Genomic DNA, 19,089 nt, shown 5'->3' with positions numbered 1-19,089 from the left:
GTCTCGCTCTTTCATTACGGGGGGGAAAAAAAACCCGACGCCACGCGCGCTTTCTCCAGAGCACACAGCGGCGGCTCGAGCGCCTCGGATGAACTCGGAGGATGGCTGATGCGCGAGACCTAGGCCAGCCACGTAGCGATGGCTTGTAAACCAGAGCAGCGGTGGGCTCGTGCAGTCTAGAAAACCAGAAAGATTTGTGATCTTTTGCCCGCTTGTGCACGCGACTTCACGCTGTTCGCCAAAACCCACAGTGTCCGCCGAGGAATAGTTTATGTGAAGCGAGGCGTTTTTTTGTAGATCTGTGTTTTATCGGATCGCTACACAACTTGAGGTGGACGCTATGAGGGAGAGGGCGCTCGCGTCTCGGGTGAGTAGTCTTTGCTTACAAGTTAATTTCTGCGTTTGCAATTATTTACAGCGATGACAGTTGTTCGCAGCATGCATAGAAACCGTCCCTCGGACATCTGTCAAGGTACGACGCTGTCAATGCACGACACGACTTATTTTCATGGCTCGATCTGCAGGGTTTGGCTCGGAAAGAGCAGGAATCGTCAAAATTGTTATTGTTTTCTTGCCTTATGCTGTTTTGCATACAAATGCATTAAGAGTCTCCTACAACTCTGTGCTGGCAGACCGCGAATGCTCGTCAATATGAAAGAGAAACATTTCTGAAGGAGGATAAATCTGGGCGGTTTGAGGGTGCAAGAAGTGAAAGTCGTCCACGACGATGTTAGCTTGCTATGTGCCACAAGCTTAAATAGTCGTATAGTCGCTGCACGCGCTTTGCAAAGCAGGTCGATTTAAATCACCTCGGTTGAGGTTTTTGCTATCAAGTTTAACAATTTTGCAAAAGCGGGTCCTGCTGTAGCTGGAGTCCATTGCACACAGCTGTGTGTACATGCACTTGGGATGTTAGCTCTGCTAGCCGATCGGCCTGCACGCCTGCCGTCTCGACCAACCAATGTTTCCTTCGGTTTAACCCTTTCTATGCGTCGCTTTCCCAAAAAAGTTACTCTTTGCCCGTGAGCTGCCGCACACCTTTTCCTGCTTTTCTAACTGTTCCGACAGTATAGTGTGTCCTAACTGCGCTGTATGCCAGTATTTATCCTCGTTTTTGGAGTGGACGTGATTCAGTTTGGAGGTGTGTTGTGGATGCGCGCGCTAGGCCCTTCTCAAACTGCGCTGTTAGCTCGAGCTGCTACGCTGATTTTAGGAGTAGGGCGCGAAGGAATTTTGCTGTTTTGTTTTACCCCTTTTGTATTCTTCTTCTTATTTTTGTCTCTTTCTTTGTTGAACGTAGTTTGGAACAGTCGTGATGCATCTGTGAGCCTGAGAGGCCAGAAAGCTTGGATTAGCTCATTATTTTGTGAGGTTTCTCCTCGCTTCCCTTGTATCCATTTCCCAAGCTGCTATGAAGTATCATCAATTTATTAGGCAGAGATTTCCCCTAGAGCTTGTGTAATTCACAATGTCCTGTGATGCACACAAAGCAACGGGGTTAAGAAACATGAATCTGAAGAAGCATTTAAGTTAAATATCACGTGTTTAACAAGTATTAGATTTTTCTCCCTTGTTTTTACCCTCTGCTTAGTCTTCATAACATTTCATTGACACATTCAGACTGCAATGTGTAAGAACCATGGGAATACTGCATGAATCCCCTCTTAAATTGAAAGATTTTTTTATATAAAGGTCTTTATATAGTGATGATCAAAAAGACTTGATATAGACTCGCAGTTTTTAGGTTGACCAGATTTTATGCTATAAAGCGCCCGTGTCTTAAGGTGGAAACATCTGTAATGATGTTCTCCTGCTGTGCAAAAAATCTGAATTTGGTGAAGTGTGGTTTGTTTGTTTGTTAAAATACTTTCTCTTATTCCAGTCTAGTATGCAGAGAGAGTTAAATCTGTTGTGCCATGAAAGTGTTAATCACTCAGTGTGAGTGTGCATGCACAAACTGTATGTAAAAATCTGCATACAAATGTTTTTTTAATGAAAAAATCATGATTCACCAATCATTTTCATAATACATTTTATTTTAAACTTATATAAAAAAAAACAATGAATAGTAAAACAGAAACCACATGCAAAAATGACATAAGATGATGTTTCATAGATTTCATGGCAAATGCATTTCATCATAAATAGTGAAAGTGAAGCGTTGTTATAGTTCCAGCTGTGAGGTCTCTGTGTGTAATATTAGTATGTTTTCTGAGACTGACAAAAGGGCTGTAAAGAAAAGGTTTTGCCGAAAACCTGGTTTGGCCATATTATGCAAAGACAGATTATTCAAATTCATTAACATTAGAATGGACTAAGAACAAAGTAATGTGCATATGCTGCTTGAGAATTCCTCCCGTGTGTAGAAAAACAAAATCTAGGGGCTTAGTTTATCCAACCAATGGCAGATGGAGGAAATCATTACTTTTAATGTTGGACAAATATGCACTTCACTTTTACAGTAGTGATGTAACTGAAGTAGCAACTAATGTATTGTGGCATACCTTCGAGTTGAATGGATTAATGAAAAAAAGTAGGGTGGGAACATTAGTTGTGGACTGGATTTTGAGATCTGGATGTTGCACTCAATGTAAAACGAACAAATTTCATTCAGACTTGAAGATGTCCCTCATTTCTGACATAATTTCTGAGCTCTCCCTGGGCAGTAGTTGGTGGGTTAGTAATTTTAAGATCATCTTAAAAGAATAGAGTGACTCGGCATGTTTGTGGTTGATACAGTTGCATCAACAACACTCAGAGAACCCGCGACCCTTTCTGAGTGGAAGTCAGATTGTGGATACACAGTACTGTCATGGTTGACCTCCCATGAGTAAATAATTAGTCAGATTATCCCTGATCTGCTTCTGTTGGAGTTCAGCAGGACAGAGATTTAGAAAATTGAAGGAAACAAGAACAAAACCTATGCATTTTTAGCTACTAGCAGTTGGAAGTTTCACTTTCAGTCATTAAAACCTGCATAAATCAACCCTGAAGCCATTGGCTGTAGCTACTAAAAACATTTCCTTAGCACTAAATCCATTTTAAGATCAGAGCATGAAAGGTCAATTTGTCTGCAATATCAATTAAAGAGGTTAAAGTGGTTTTGGTGATTTAAATGAGTAAAATTTGTTCATGGTTGAATGGACGAGGTGAGATGGGGCTTGATCCTCAGTCCTTGGAGATATGATCAGGATATAAAAGCTAAAAGGTGAGTAATTTCATTGGTCGTAGAGATTTTGAGTTTGTATTTTTTTTTCACCCACATCAAAGCAGCTTTTTTTCTTTCTTTCATGGTGGAGGAAGCCCGAAATTAGTCACCGTTATCGTCCACCTACTTGCTCACAATGATGAGAGGAGCGGCCTGAGGGCGTTGCAAAATTTCAGTTGCACTTGTCGGTCTTGAAGCATGAAAAATAAAAGCATTGATATTGTCTTCATACTGAATTTAACTCTGCTTTTCTTCTTGTGTATTGCACCAGAGCATGCAAACTCTAGACCTCAACAGATGTGTAGATGCAAACTCATGCGTCTTGCATTCTTGTGTAAATAAGTAGAGCCTTTTCCTTCATTTCCTCCTCAGATGTGTTCTCACGCTCCTCCGGCTGCTGCATTTCTGGCATCCTTCTGGTGGGTGCACTCAATTCAAGAGTCACTAGCTTTTCATAGATATTCAGAGAAGAACTAACGTTGCAAGTCTGTTTAATATGAATGCAAAGCGCCGTTTGGTATTTTATGTGACGATCTTATTTAAAACACAACAGAATTCATACACGGTGTAAAGTGTGCCGGGCCAGTCTTTGAAAGATACGTACAGTAAAATGTGTTTTATTTGCCGGCTTCATTCCTGTGACTCCCGTGCACATTCTCTGAGATGTGTGACCCCTTATGCACCCATCATGTGGTCACATACACTGCGCTCTCCAATTCTCAGAAAGTTTCAAAGCACACAGGAAGAAAGGTGGAGGTGTGTGTATATTGGCTTCATCTGTGTGGGTATGTGTGTGTGTGTGTATAATTGTGTATGTGTGGGAGTTTGTTTATGTGTATATGGTTTTATTTGTGTGGGTAGGTTAGGTTTATGCATGTATGTGTGGCCATTCCAGCAATGTAAACTGTCGCTGTATGATTCGGTCAAATCGCGTCACCCTCAGTAGTTACCTTGCAAGGTTTAAAACTGAGTTTATAATTGAATTGTCTCTAACTGGTTTTCTAGGTTTTGTGTTACTGGAAACAAGACACAAGCAGGAATCATATAGCCTACTGCTAAGCTGAATTTAAAGCTGAAGACATTGATACCTGAGCTATCAGTTTGCCTCATTACCTGAGATGAAGACTACAAAAATAATACAATAATCCTACACACACACACAAAAAAAAAAAAAAAAACTGTGGTGATGTCTGCACTGGATGCATGCAAAAACAAGCATTCACCTGATTAATGAAAGAAAAAACTTTATTTTATTTGTTCTTTTAAAGTTATGATGCAGTTGAAGTATAGTGACAGATCTTTTTTTCCATGTTGTGACATAAAATTCTGTAAATGTATTAAATACAGGGTGGGAACTTGATTCTGTGCATCAGTTGATTGGATGGTGAGCTTGCAGTCGATTCAGACATACTTTACCAGAGAGAAATCTATAATTTCACTGGAAGTTCAAATCATTTTAGTTAAAGGGCAAAAAAAAAAGAAACATACATGGATGAATTGTTTTCCATAAAAGATCAACAGAATGTATTTAGAGAATAAATGAAATTAATGTTAATGTACAAAATAATCCTTATTTTTTTTGTAATTTAATAAAAAGCAAATTGCTTGTATTCTAGATTCATTGCACACAAACTGAAATATTTCAATTGTTTTAATTCTGATGGTTATGATTTACAGTGTAGGAAAATAAAAAAAATCATTATCTCAAAAAAATGTAATATTCCATCTTGAGTTTGATTAATTTTGAGTATAAATACTGGGCACCTCTTGGGCTAGTTTAGAACATGCAACCACAATTATGGGAAAGAATACTGAGTTGACTATTGTCCAGAAGACAATCATCAACATCCTCCACAAAGAGGGTAAGCCACAGAAGGTCATTGCTGACAGGGCTGGCTGTTCACTGAGTGCTGTATCAAAATATATTCATAGAAAGTTGACTGGAAGGAAAAAGTGTGGTAGGAAAAGTTGCACATTCTTTTCAGATGAAAGTAAATTTAGCATTTCATTTGGAAACCAAGGTCTGGAGGAAGACTGTAGGGGCACAGAATCGAAGCAGCTTGAAGTCCAGTGTGAAGTTTCTGAAGTCAGAGATGATTTGGGGTTTGTGACGTCTGCTGTTGTTGGTCTATTGTGTTTTATCAAGTCCAGAGGCAATGCAGCTGTCTACCAGGATATTTTGGAGCACTTTATGCTTCCATCTGCTGACAAGCTTTATGGAGATGCTGATTTCATTTTGCAGCACGACTAAACCCACAGTGCCAAAACCACTTCCAAGTGGTTTGCTGACCATGATATTATTGTGCTTGATTGGCCAGCCAACTCACCTGACCTGAACCTCACAGAAAATCTATGGGGTATTGTGAAGAGGAAGATAAGTACAATCTGACAAAAAATACAGAGGAGCTGAAGGCCGCTATCAAAGCAACCTGGGCAACTTTCATGCCACGCCGCATTGAAGCAGTAATTCGTGCAAAAGGAGCCCCAACCATTGAGAGCATATTTAAAGCTGCTTTGGAGATCATGAACATTTCTGTTTTGTAAGTCTTTTTTTTTATTGATCTTTGAGGAAATGTATATATAAAAAAAAAATAGATACTGATTTTTTGTATTTTCCTAAGCTGTAAGTCATATAACCATCAGAATTAAAACAAAAAACTCTTGAAATATTTTAGTTTTGTGTGCATTGAATCTACAATATAAGAAAGTTTGCTGTTTTTAATTAATGTATAATTTAGATATTCTACTTTTTTGAGATGCACCTGTACATTTCAAGCCAATGTTAGTTATAAAAAAATACAGTTCATATGTTGTCAATTTGAATGAGGGCCAGTTGAATCCATTTATGATGTTTATTATTATCAGTGTGTTGTTTTAATATTTTAATAAGTGAATATGAAGATAGGGGCCTTAAAGGGACAGTTCAACTTAGCTTCATGTTGTTCAAACCTGTGTGACTTTCTTCTGTGTAGGAGTGGGTGATATTCCCATAGACATAATTAACCGGTAGAAATTTGTCAACCTGTAGAGATTTTGGATTTTGGAGATTTTCTTCTCTATCGCAGTTACACACTCACTTGACATTGATGTGCTATGTGGTCACATGGGCAGCTCTTAAAGGGACAGCAGTCTAAAATTCCTGTTGTGTGTCGTTTGTTCATTGCACAACAAAAGAGAGAAAGTCTCTCACTTCTCTTGACTAAATCACATTTAAAATATATATTTAATTCACACAGTGAAGAATATGCCATGTTTTTATACAGTTGATTAGCCTAGTTCATACTAGTAACAGTTTTTCTGATAACGACACTGGTGAAAACTTTAGTTGTCATAAAGCCCTTTTTTAAAACAAAAATAACTCTATTGCGAGACATATACTGTTTCCATGAAACAAAATTACTCCTATTGTGATAAGATTTTGGTCATATAGCCCACCCCTGCTTCTGTGATATATAAAAAATGTATTAAATTTTTTTTTTTAAAAATCAATGGGGTCCAAAACAACGTTTCTTTATGTATAATAACAGATTAAACATTTTAACACTAGTTTAGCATGACATGAAGTTGATTAAATGATGACAGAATTTTCATTTATTGCATTAACTATCACTTTAAATGTGTCGTAAAGTAGGCTCCTCTGTCCTAAAGGTGACTCAAAGGTGAACTGTATACGTTAAATGTTTGCCCTTTCTCTTCTGACTTCACATTTCTGTTTTAACTGCCCTAACTGTTACTTTTTTTCGCTTTTCATCATTCAAGCGACGCTTCCCCTCCCTCAAACACACGATAGTCATGACCTTTCAAGCACTGCATAGTTTAGCTCACTGTATGTATGCGTACGCTGTCAGACACCTTTTCCTGCTGCCACGAGATTGAACTAATTTTCTTTTCTAGATAGATATATTTTTTTATATTGTAGATCTATCCGTGGCTTAAAGAGGTGGGTTAATGTGAGTCATGCTGTTGGTCTCTTCACAGATGTAGCAATCTCGACTAGACAGTAATTATGTTGGTAGTCACAAGGCTTTAGATTTTATCATGTAATACTGCATGTTGTACACAGCCAGTGCTGTACAATGTAGTATTGTTCTGAAGAGTCATCTATGTTTCACAGAACTATGTGTTCAGCTCACGCAGACGATGACTGGCACACATCCACTCGAACAGAACAGAGATGTTCACAGAGAGCCAGGAAGTCAAGGTCGAAGCCGTTAAGTGTAGAATGCAAAAACCAAGCTATTTTTCCTGTTTGTGGCTGCCGTTTACTTGTCAAGGTGGTGTTGTTTTTGATCGTGATGACTCAGTCTGTAAGGTAGAGGCTCGTGTTTTGATCTTAGTGAATTAACAGGGTCACTCTGAGATCTAATTTCTTAGTCTGTTGTCACATATTGGCATATAAAGGAGCCATTGGTTGGGCAAGATCATTCCTTGAGCGCACGCACACACTCCCTCCCCACACCCGTTTCAAATCACTCACACTGAAACTTGTGGTCTCGTTCTGGTTCATGAGTGTGTAACTGTCTCAGTTTGCAGTTGAGTCTGTCTCTCTATTGAGTGAATGCCATACAGATCAAAGACAAATAGCTCAATCACTTGGTTGATTGGATCCCCCCCCCCCCCCCCCCGTTATATTTAGTAAGTTGTATTTATTTATGTCTTTTTGTAAACAAATCGAAATTTGTATTATTATGTATATAAAATTTAATATAGACGTTTATTCAAATCTCTAGGTGTACAGTAAATGAGAGAAATGGTAATGGTCATTCTTTTTCAATTAAAAAATATTATTATTAATTTCTTATATAATTTATGTAACTAATATAGCTGCCAGATAGATCCATCAATGTCATATTCACAGCATACAGTGGTATTGATATTTAGACTACACTGTATTGCATCATATCAAATCCATGACATGTTGGAAAGGACGTTCTCCGAGGCAGTGAAAAGACTTCTTGATCAAATGCTCCTGTTTTAAAGTGGAATATAATATTGTTATATTATGCAATAATAGCATATTTCTCTCATTTCTGTCCTAACATATGTACAGAATGTGCAAATATGTGAGGTTTTTTTCCCCATTGTGTGTGTTTTCTGTGCATAACTTTTTGTGGTTTAATTTTGAGCTGCTCACACACACTTACACTGAAAAATGAAACGGTTGCGGTTTAGTGTGTGTATCTGATTAAAAGTGAGATTCTAGATGTCCTCACCTTAACCAGGCTGCAGTTTCGTTTCTCTTTCTTTTTTCCTCTGTTATTCACTTGCTTGCTTCTTTCTCACACACACACATACATATAAAGGATGTATGGCACCTGATTTGAAGACCAGAAGGTTCTGCCAGGTAACAATCATTGCACTGACGATCATTTCAGAGGTGTTGTTGAGGTATGGAGAGCTGTGGTACTCATTCTTAAATATCTGTGTTTGATGACACACTGCTCTTGTTTCAATGGTAGTTGTGGTTCATTTATCCGCTTTGATGTACTGAATTAAATGTGATGTCTTGGGTGACACCAGATATAATTGCTTTCAATTTTCTTTCATTCCTTTCGCAACCTGTCACATTGTTTCTTGCTCTCTTTCAGGTAACATCTGGCTGCAGGGTGCTGATTCGGAGCGGCTGGTAATGACTGCGAGATCAAAGCGCTGAGTTTAACGGCACAGAGACGCCGTCACATCACTGACAGAGAGGAGGCGGCTTTTGTGTCTGAATCAGCAGAGATTTGCAGATGAGGTGCCACTGTTGTCTTTCCAAGTGAAGCCGAGATGCTGTTGAGAGACTGAAGTCTGAAGTTGGACCTAAAGCCAAGACGAGTTTCATTTGGATGTGAGTACTTTTAAGGAAAAATTTAGATTTTTTTAATTTTTTTTTAAATATTAGGTATTTCAGATTTATAGTATTTAAAGGGATAGTTCATCCAAAAATGAATATTCTGTTATAATTACACTCCCTCGTGTCGTCCCAAACCTGTAAGACCGTTGTTAATTTTTGGAACACAATTTAAGATATTTTTGATGAAATCCGGGAGCTTTCTGAATTCTGACGCTCCATAGACAGCAACGCAACTGACACATTCAAGGCCCAGAAAGGTAGTAAGGTCATCATTATTTATTCAACAAATTCTTCTCCTTGCTGTCCAGAATATTTTGTTGCATGAATCTCTGAACATGTAACACATCAAAATAAAGATCAAACCCCTTTACTTGAGTTATTCTAGTTTCAAGCATTGTTTTTTATTTAATTTTATTTTTTATATCAACTCTTGAATCTAGGTATGTTTAATTAATAAAATTAATATAATCATTATTCAAGTAATATTTTCAAAGCAAAGATGCAGTAGATGGCTTCCATCAGCACTCCTAAAGCTTGCACAGGACTTTCCCTCTTCCTGGATCGACATTCCACATTAGGCAGTTTTCATTTATATGTGGTTAGTGTTGATGATCATATTATTTTTCATATGCATATGCTTACATTTGAGATCGCTCCTTTCTGCATCTTCATGGTCTATGTTTTTGATCGGCACTTTCTAGACTCGTTAAGGAGATGTGTAATAGCGCCCCCTAGCGTATAACAGCGAGAACACGGAAAACAGGAAAATTACGTGTTTGGCGGGGAGAGGGTTAAGAAAATGTTGAATTATTTTAAGTTCAACTGCAAAATTACAATAATATCTTAATTGTTTCATTTTTAAATGTTAAACCAGCAAGCTTTTATCTTGGTGGAAAACTGTAGGGAGACAATAAAGCTTCTCTCAGTTTGGTTGACGGCAGCCAGTTAATAAGCAAGTTTGGAAAGAATATTGGTGTATATTGTGTTTCCTAATGCACATTATAAGCTACCGAACACAGAGCAGATGCAAAGATTCGAAACAAGCGACCCTGAGACACTGAAAACACTGGATCAGGAGTTGCTCGGGTGTAAATAATGCAGTGCTGCGCTTCATTCTGAGAAAAGCGTTGCATTTATTCATTAATTTAAATCACAGCCGTTGATAATCACACCAAGCCATATTGCAACTTCGATTTTAGTTATAATTATTAATGCAGCTCTAAAACATTTGTCTTATTCATTTTCTTTGTCTTCCTTTCTCACTCTTCTCATACCCCTTTCTTCCTCTTTCATGCTCTAGCGAAAGTAATGGAGGCTTGGTTTGGGCGAGGCTAAGGTGACTCTCCTCATCTCTCCTCCTTTACACGCTCTTGCCCTCCTCTCATTAATTCGAGAGGAGGGGTACATTACCTCCTGTATCGCCCTTGACAGGAATCAGTGGTTATTCTCAAACATAAAGAGGGAAATACTCCGATTTTACCGAGTGATCAACTGCTGATGAAGTCCTGCCAGACACTGAAGGAGGAGGTGTCCGGCCAGGAGATGATGTCTCAAGAGGAGGGGGGGCAAATGACTCAACCCTCCCAAACATACTTCCACAACACCTCACAGTCACAGATGCCCTCTGACCTAAACCCCCATCCTGCCCCGACTCAACCGTTCTACCAGGAAGGGTCCGGAGCAGCTGCGACAAAGAGTGGAAACTGTGGGACGTCTGAGGATTCTGAAGCTGAAGAGGGAGCAGGGGCGGAGGACGAATTCAAACGAGGACAGATCATTGTAGAGGTCAACCTCAATAACCAGACCCTGCACGTGTCCAAAGGAGACGACGCAGCAAATGCAAACACCGTGGGAGACGACAAGAGCAATAGTGAGGAAGAGGAGGTAGAAGAGGAGGAGGAGGAGGAGGAGGAAGAAGAGGAGGATGACGACAGTGTTGAAGATGACTACAGTGCTGAGGAGGATCTGGATGAGGAGGATCAAGATGATGAGGAAGAGGAAAACAACAGTCGGCGAACAAGAGCGCAGCGGGCGCACAGGAGTCGAGCCGCAGCTCCGCCACAGCGAAAGAGTCGCCGCGTAGCCACTTCATCAACTGGGAGCGGAACCACTGGGACGGCCGGCGTTACGACCAGGGGGCGGAGGAAGAATGCTGAGGGCCCGCCCCAAAAGCGTAGACCTGCCAAGGAGCCCAAAAGCTCCGCCTCCTCCACCTCAGGAGCGACAGTCGCTGGAGGAGGAGGAGGGGCCAAGGGAGAGGGTGAGGAGAAAGAGACGCTAGCGTGTGAAAAATGTCCACGTGTGTTCAACACCCGCTGGTACCTGGAGAAGCACATGAACGTGACGCACAGACGCATGCAGATCTGCGACAAGTGCGGGAAAAAGTTCGTGCTGGAGAGTGAACTGGCTCTTCACCAGCAGACAGACTGCGAGAAGAACATCCAGGTGAGAGCATCTTCATAAACTTGCATTGAAAAGCCACATGCTTGGTGAGGTACAAGTATTGTTCATAGGCATTAGTCCAAGCAGAGGCCATGTTTAAAGAGGTCATAAACTGCCTTTTTTATTATCGTGTACTGTTCTTTGAGTTCCACTTATAATTTATTATAGGCATAAGACATTTACATTTTTTTTTTGTCTTTTAAAAGCATTAAAAAAATCTTACCAACCCCAAACATGTGAATGATAGTGTAGGTGCCAAACAAAATATAATCGTAAATTAACATTGACAACAGCTAAAAAGACAGAGTTCCAATAGATTTCATTTTCTTTCCCATATTAAATGTAAAACTATATGATTTTGTAATTCAATAATTATTGTTTAATAATTGTTTTCATTAATGTAACAAATTAAATAAATAATGAATAATTGTATTTATAAATAAATAAATGGAAAGGAAAAGTACAGACAAAGCAGTAGATTGTTCCTTTATTGTTCGTAGCTTTGGATAAAATTGTCTGCTAAATGCAGAAAGTGTAGATTAAAAAAAAAAATTAACATTGAATTTAGGCATGACAACTCTATAATGTAAAGTATAAAGGGTGCATTTTAATTTTTGCATTTAGCAGTGTTAAATGATTAGTGTTTTCAGTGGCAAAGGTAATTGTTTGCTGATAGCAAAGGTAAAAATAGGCAAAACTAGCGTGCAATTAAATGTACAATATCAGCAAACTGAGAAATAAATGAAGCACATTATAAGGCTAGGAATGTGTTAAAATCAGTCCTGGCCAGCAGAGGGAGACTTCACTCATGTTTCAAGGGCCATTGAGACTCAGAAAATGGGTCTGAGAGTTGATCTACTACTAAATATGTTATTCTTGTACTGTATAACACTGTGTCTCTGTTTTTTGTGCCCCAGTGTGTGTCATGCAGTAAGTCCTTTAAAAAACTGTGGTCCCTCCACGAGCATATTAAGATTGTCCATGGCTTTGCCGAGAAGAAGTTTGCCTGCGATATTTGTGAGAAGAAATTCTACACCATGGCTCATGTCCGTAAGCACATGGTCGGTACGTACAATAAACATGCACAGACATACTTCAGCACTGCTAGATTTTAAATGTCTATACAGCCACAAAATGCATTTGAACATATGTGTGCCTAATACAACAGGTCCTCTGTTTGTCTCTAGCTCACACAAAGGACATGCCGTTTACCTGTGAAACCTGTGGCAAGTCTTTTAAGCGCAGCATGTCACTGAAAGTGCATTCACTGCAGCATTCGGGAGAGAAGCCCTTCCGTTGTGAGGTATCAACACATTATATGGCACTTTACAGTTTGATGTTGCGGGAAATTTAAAATACAATGCAAAATAAATAATTAATGCATTTGGTGTGTGTTAAAGTTAATAGACATACAGATCATAGACTGATTAAGTGAGATGCTAATCCTAGAAACCATAAATGACTAAATGATCAATAAACCGAACTGATTCCACAAGGTAAAGGAAGAGATGAGACTGGTTACAAGGTTGGTGCAGGTTGAATTCTTGTTTGATGTCCAGTGTAAAGTCTGGGGCCTGAACCAAAACCTGTAACAAACCACTGCTCCACATAAACCCTTTTTCTTCCTCTGGAAAGTCCTCCTTTTCCTTGAATTGGCACACATCTGAGCTGTTGAATTTGGTACAGTGTTTACATCCCTCTCTGTTGGCACCACGGTTTCCCCAAATTGAGCCCCCATTTATTTGTGGCTTTTCTAACATACATTCCAAAAGTCAAAGAGTATTAAGCAAATAACATTAAAATGATAATTTTATTCATTAATGTGTGCGTTTCCAGGCAGGTCCATATTTAGAGCTTTCATTTGTTTTTGGCAAATGCTGTAAAAATGCCACATCCACGGCAGGAAGCTGACATGCACAAACAAAATATATTTCTGTATGTTTCAATAAGGGAGTGAATAAAGATTGGCTTATTACGGTTCATAGTATTTTGTTTGTTATATTTGTTTACTGACGTCTTTTGGCTCATTTATGTCAGCGATGTTGCCATTAGACCAGAGCTATTCTGAAAGTGCTGTTCGTCAGTCTGTAACTAAACCTCTGTGTGATTGACTGGATATACACCACACTAAATGCATTTATTTTTTCAAGCAAAATTTTTTCTTTTAGTGTTGGAACATCAGTTATTTCAACATGAATGACTAATTTGGCACTAATTTCTCTGTATTTTTGACCCTAGCCAGTGTTAGGATAGAAAACAATCCATTAACATTCCCACTGATTTCAGTGATGAAAATCGCTGATTAAAAATTGTAATTAAATTAAATAATACACAAAATACACAGGTCATCAATAGAGAAAAATTATTTTTGTAACCAGATAGAAATATTTTTATATACTAAATACATAATGCATTAATTTAATTGTTCTGACTAATTTTATATACTAGAGTAAAAAAGAAAAAAAAAGAGTTTTTCTTCAAAAGATGTTAAGTTGTGGTTTAGTTCATATTTCTGACGCCCTCTTGTGGACTGTTGGTTTAGAACTCTTGTGTTCACTGATCTCTTCCTTCCAACTGAAATTGTTATTAGGATTCAAACGTAATTACATTTTTGCGAATGATTAAGTATAAAAAGCAGCTCTAGTGTGGAAGATTGAAATACTTGAGTGGAAACTTGTCTTGTCATCACTGATAAGAGCATTGTCAGTGTAGATTCATTTTGCAGCTCTGATTTTCTCTTTTGGTTTTCCCTCAGCTGTTCGTTGCGGCGTCTTTTCTCAGAAATGCTTCGGGGGTTAATGCTCTGTGAGGGTGGTCAGGGTGGGGCTCACTCAAGGGTGCAGTGTGAGAGAGTCAGAATGAGTGGGATTGGCCTGATTCCTATAAATAGTATGTCAATGACAGGCTTATGAACTGTAATGACAGGTTATTATGGTCGTATCACAAAGTTGGGATTGCCTCAGTCTGGCCCTGATTTGAAGTGAGGCTGAAACAGCATCCACCCACACGCTGTCTATTTCTGTGTGTGTGTGTGTGTGTGTGTGTGTGTGTGTGTGTGCAGAACTGCGACGAGAGGTTCCAGTACAAATACCAGCTGCGGTCTCACATGAGCATCCATATAGGACACAAGCAGTTTATGTGCCAGTGGTGTGGCAAAGACTTCAACATGAAACAGTATTTCGACGAGCACATGAAGACACACACAGGTGAGCTGACCCCCATGCTCAATGAATAGATTGTCTGTTTTGTTATCTTTCACACACATTTGGGAGTTTTACTATAATAATAATTATTATTCTAATTTACAGTGGCCCCAGAAACATTTGGACCCACTTAAATATATTTAAATCCTATTGATTTAGATAATAAAATAACAATTCAAATTAAATTAGCAACAAGCTCACTTTTCAATCAGAACATTTCACAACAATCTTACACAAACTGAGATGTTTAGAAGTATAAGCCATCTCTATGAGTCCATATAATGCAAGTGTATGGTTCCCTTAAAGTTTTGAAGTAAAATTACACAAAGCTAACATAGTGGTAGTCCATGTGACCCCAGCTGATGAACCAGAAGTGAGTGTTTGTGAGAAAAGTACTAACATTTTAAACTTTCACCAGACCAACACAAACATAATATGGTTATAGTAAGGATGTTTTGTTTTTTTTTGCCAAAAGCACATAAATTAAAAGGAGTTGTAAACCGTTTTGACATGTTTAATGTAAAAAAGAGTAGAAGAGTAGAACAGTTCTATTCCAAAAGGTTAATTTGTTAATTTAGTGTTGTTGAACAGACTTGAAGGGATAGTTCATCCTAAAAATATTTTTTTTTCTCAGTAAAATTGCCCATCGTTGTCCAAATGTTGCTCCAAACCTGTTTGTTTCTTTCTTATGTTGGACATTAAAGAAGATATTTTCAAGAACACTGGTAATCAAACAGTTGATGGTTCCCATTGACTTCCATCGTGTTTCTTTTCCTACTGAAGTCAATGGGGACCAGCAACCGTTTAGTTCTTCGAAATTCTTCAGAATATCTTCTTTTGTGTTCAACATAATAAAGAAACTTGGACAGGTTTGGAATGACATGAGGGTGAGTAAATAATGAAAAGAAAAAATTGAAGTGAACTATTCCTTTGAACTACTCTAAAGACTTTAGACTTGAAGAATTGTTGCCCTTGTTTTCCTTGACTCATCTGGGTTTATTGAAGATTTGTTATTGTAGTGTATTAGTTGTTCTTTCTGTTTAATTTTAGAGTCTTTCTGATGTTTTCCCATATCCTCAAGCTGGTTCTTCAAGTCTAACCTGGTAGCAGATGCATTTAAACACTGCCAGACGTACTCTGTAATAATGTCACATGTTTAAAGCCTGCTGCCCGTGTAGCTTTATTTCCAGTGAAGGAAACAAGATCTCATTTCTCTCTCCCATCTTTCTCTTTCTCTTCAGGTGAGAAGCCGTTCATCTGTGAGATCTGTGGGAAGAGTTTTACCAGTCGGCCCAACATGAAGCGGCACCGGCGCACGCACACGGGGGAGAAGCCATACCCTTGCGAAATCTGCGGCCAGCGTTTCCGCTTTTCCAACATGCTCAAGGCGCACCGAGAGAAATGCTTCCGGGTCACCAGCCCGGTCACCCTTCAGCCTGCCAGCATGGCACTTCCCATTCACCTTACCGGCCACACCCCTTCTTCAAGCCACACCCTTAGCCCAACCCAGCCCACTCAGTCGACGCCTGTGGGCCCCGTAATGATCAGTCCTGCCACGGCCGGGCCCCTGCCACAACGGGTGGTCACCGCCCATGGCTTCTCTCATTTGCACATGCAGACGGTGCCCGTGCAACATCACCCCGCACACACTCACACTCCTGTCCATCACACAGGACACGCCCCCATGACGAGCCACGCCCCTCAGCAGATCTCAGTGCAGTCTTCTGTCCTGCCCCCTCCCCCCGCCCTGTTCAAGAGCGAGCCAATAAACCACTGCGCGCACGAGGACTCGTACCTGCGACAGGGCGCCGCTCCGCAACACCACTGAAACACAGTGTCTCGTACACAAACTCACTAATGTGAAATCAGCAGACGGATGGACAACATGCATCTAATTCTCACAGGAATCAGAAAGCTGGAACTCAGTCAAATGCAATGAAATGTGTGTGTGTGTGTGTGTGTGTGTGTGTCTGAGATACAGAACTGATACTACAAAGCAACTTGCCACTAGCACTCGTGACCAAACTGGACTGATCTCTGTGAACTGATCTCTATAACACAAGCGCAAACTTCCTAAAGCATTACTCGGATTCACTTCACCTCGCTACAAACTCCTTCATAACGATCAAAACAATGGGCCGCTGTGATTTCAGTGGCCAAAAACGTGGATCTCTCTCTCTCTCTCTCTAACTCTTTATCAACTCAGCTGCTGTTGCAAAGGTTCTACGGGTTCAAGCGTTCACAGGTTAAAGGTCTAGATTTCAAAATATTGCAGTGTAACCTCTTTAGAAATGCAGGTCTTCCAGACAAAGGAAAATGTTCCTGTTCTACATAAATCAAATACAAGTCATTACACAAAAAATAGCCTACAGCACTTAGTAGTCTGAATGACTGAAACGTATCTGTTGCCTGATTGTGGTTGTCAGCGATTTTATTCAGATATTGTAGTTTTCTCTCTTTTCTCTTTCGTTTTTTTTTTTTTTTCATCAAATAAAATACAAATATGCTTACTGGGTAATGCCTGTAGCTCTCCGGCTCATTCTGTCGGAGATCGAGACTGTTAAGGAAGACCAATGCTGTGATTGTGTCATAGGAAGACTGCAACTAAAGGCGAATTTATTAGTTTTACTGTATGTTCTATACAACCTAACTCACTTACCGATATTTTTATTTGTATAAAGTAGATGCTCTGTGAGACTTTTTAAAAAGAAAATCGGATTTCTATGTTGAATTGAGATGCGTGCTTGTGAGAGTCTGTATGTTGGGTTAGAAAATGCAGAAAGAGTTTGTTTTTAATCATATATTCAACCGAATGTAGGAGCGGAGTGTGTGTGTGTCTCTGAATGATCTTTTGTCTGTGGTGATGGTATCAAAAGCTGCTTTTTAGTTGCTCTCTGTCTTTTCCTGGTACATGATTCTTTATCATGCCGATGATTAGTGTGAGTGAGTGTTAGATAGTGACATTAGGAGCAGCACAGATAAAGTGAAAGACTTGAGTCAATCAGACTCGGCTGACTGATTGATTGTCAAATATTTTTGTTCTGGCTCATTATACAAAGGCATCTGTCCTCTGCACTTTACTGCCAAGTAAGAGGTTTGCGCAACTGACAAAGAATTGTCATGTGTCTGACATGTGAAAGATGGCTGGCTGTTGGAAAATGGGGAGAATCACAAGGGGATTTGGTCAGGATTCTTTGTTTTACGTCAGAGAACTGCAGTTTGTGCCATAAGAAGTTGTGTTTTGCCTTCATGCCCCTCCCTTTTCACCTCTTATTAGTTCAGGTGGCTGTCAATCATATGCTTTTTTTATTCTTTAACTCATTGTGTTTTGTGCTACTTGTCTGATTCTCTCCATTCTCCATCAGTTGATGGAATGCACTTTCTAATAAAACCTTGCTAGATAAGAAAAATAAGCAGACCATAATAATGTTTATTCTTGTGAGCTGTTTTTACTCCAATCTCTTCTCAGCTAGTATGTTTCAACTTCTCTACCCTCTGGACTTCAGCAGTGTTTTATTGTTAGCGTTGTGTCTGGTACAGAAACATCTGACCTTCGTTGAGATCTGTTTTGTATTGCTTTCCTGTTTTTGACACACCATGACCGACTTGCATTAATGTTGGGCCTTTTTTATATTGTTCATTTAACACTTTCTGCTAACTTTAAAGAAGTAAAATTGAATTAGCCACGAGCACAACTCGCTTGTCTGAATTTGTGTATGAGTGCATTGTAATCGTGTTTGGGCGAGACTAAAAGCAGTACGGGAAGTGGGGCATTTTTAATGACTAGAAAGGGCCTGTTTTGTGAGTATGACCTCAATCTCTTTATACCTTTGTCCTTGTTTTGTAAAGATTAGATAAAGTTATATGCAAGTGTATCTGGTTTTAGTCTTGCATTGATTTGAAAAAAAAAATTAGGCAAGCACTTTTCAATGAGAAATAATTTTAAAAAAATTTAAACATAAAAAGGTTAGCTTTGTTTAAAAAAAAACACACTCTATTGTGTGTGTGTGTGTGTGTGTGTGTGTTTTAAATGCAGAAATAACACATCAGAGAGTGTCCTGAACTCACTGAACTCCTGTGATCATAATGAAACAAAGAACATTTGCATTCAGTGTTTTTCGTCACATTGTCATAGATTTGATATCATTATCTGTGTAGAGCATCGACAGATGCCCTTATACTTACTGAATAAATCAATAGTCTCATTTTGTATCCTCTGCCCAACATAAACCTGCAGAAGAGTTCATGTGCATGTAGAGTGTAGATATAAACCTCATCAAATAGGCTGTCAAGACTGTCCTGTTTAGAGATGGTGATAATGACAAACTAGTTCCCCTTTCCACTCCTCCCAAAATACCCGTTTTTAACAGGCTGTCATTAGCATTTCTCTACAGAAGGAA

The 19,089-nt window shown here is 39.2% G+C and overlaps 1 protein-coding gene across 5 annotated transcripts; it reads left to right on the top strand.

The window, feature by feature from the left end:
- znf652 (zinc finger protein 652) lies at positions 1–18,378 on the top strand. 5 transcript variants are annotated; one of them, XM_052550279.1, is made up of 8 exons: positions 1–367; positions 8,797–9,038; positions 10,345–10,380; positions 10,476–11,489; positions 12,404–12,551; positions 12,674–12,789; positions 14,548–14,692; positions 15,931–18,378. In XM_052550279.1, exons 4-8 carry the CDS (start codon positions 10,542–10,544, stop codon positions 16,515–16,517), a joined length of 1,944 nt encoding a protein of 647 aa, XP_052406239.1. In that variant the 5' UTR covers positions 1–367; positions 8,797–9,038; positions 10,345–10,380; positions 10,476–10,541; the 3' UTR covers positions 16,518–18,378. The 5 variants fall into 5 exon arrangements, with proteins under 5 accessions (XP_052406239.1, XP_052406235.1, XP_052406236.1 ...); XM_052550275.1 differs by having other exon boundaries at positions 10,345–11,489; XM_052550276.1 differs by having other exon boundaries at positions 356–472; positions 10,345–11,489.
- Positions 18,379–19,089: the final 711 nt, after the last annotated feature.

The sequence above is a fragment of the Carassius gibelio genome, chromosome B3 (genome assembly GCF_023724105.1).
Source record: "Carassius gibelio isolate Cgi1373 ecotype wild population from Czech Republic chromosome B3, carGib1.2-hapl.c, whole genome shotgun sequence".
In the NCBI taxonomy this organism is placed as follows: Eukaryota; Metazoa; Chordata; class Actinopteri; order Cypriniformes; family Cyprinidae; genus Carassius; species Carassius gibelio.
The sequence above is the reverse complement of the archived record's forward strand: the minus strand, read 5'-3'. Positions and strand labels throughout refer to the sequence as shown.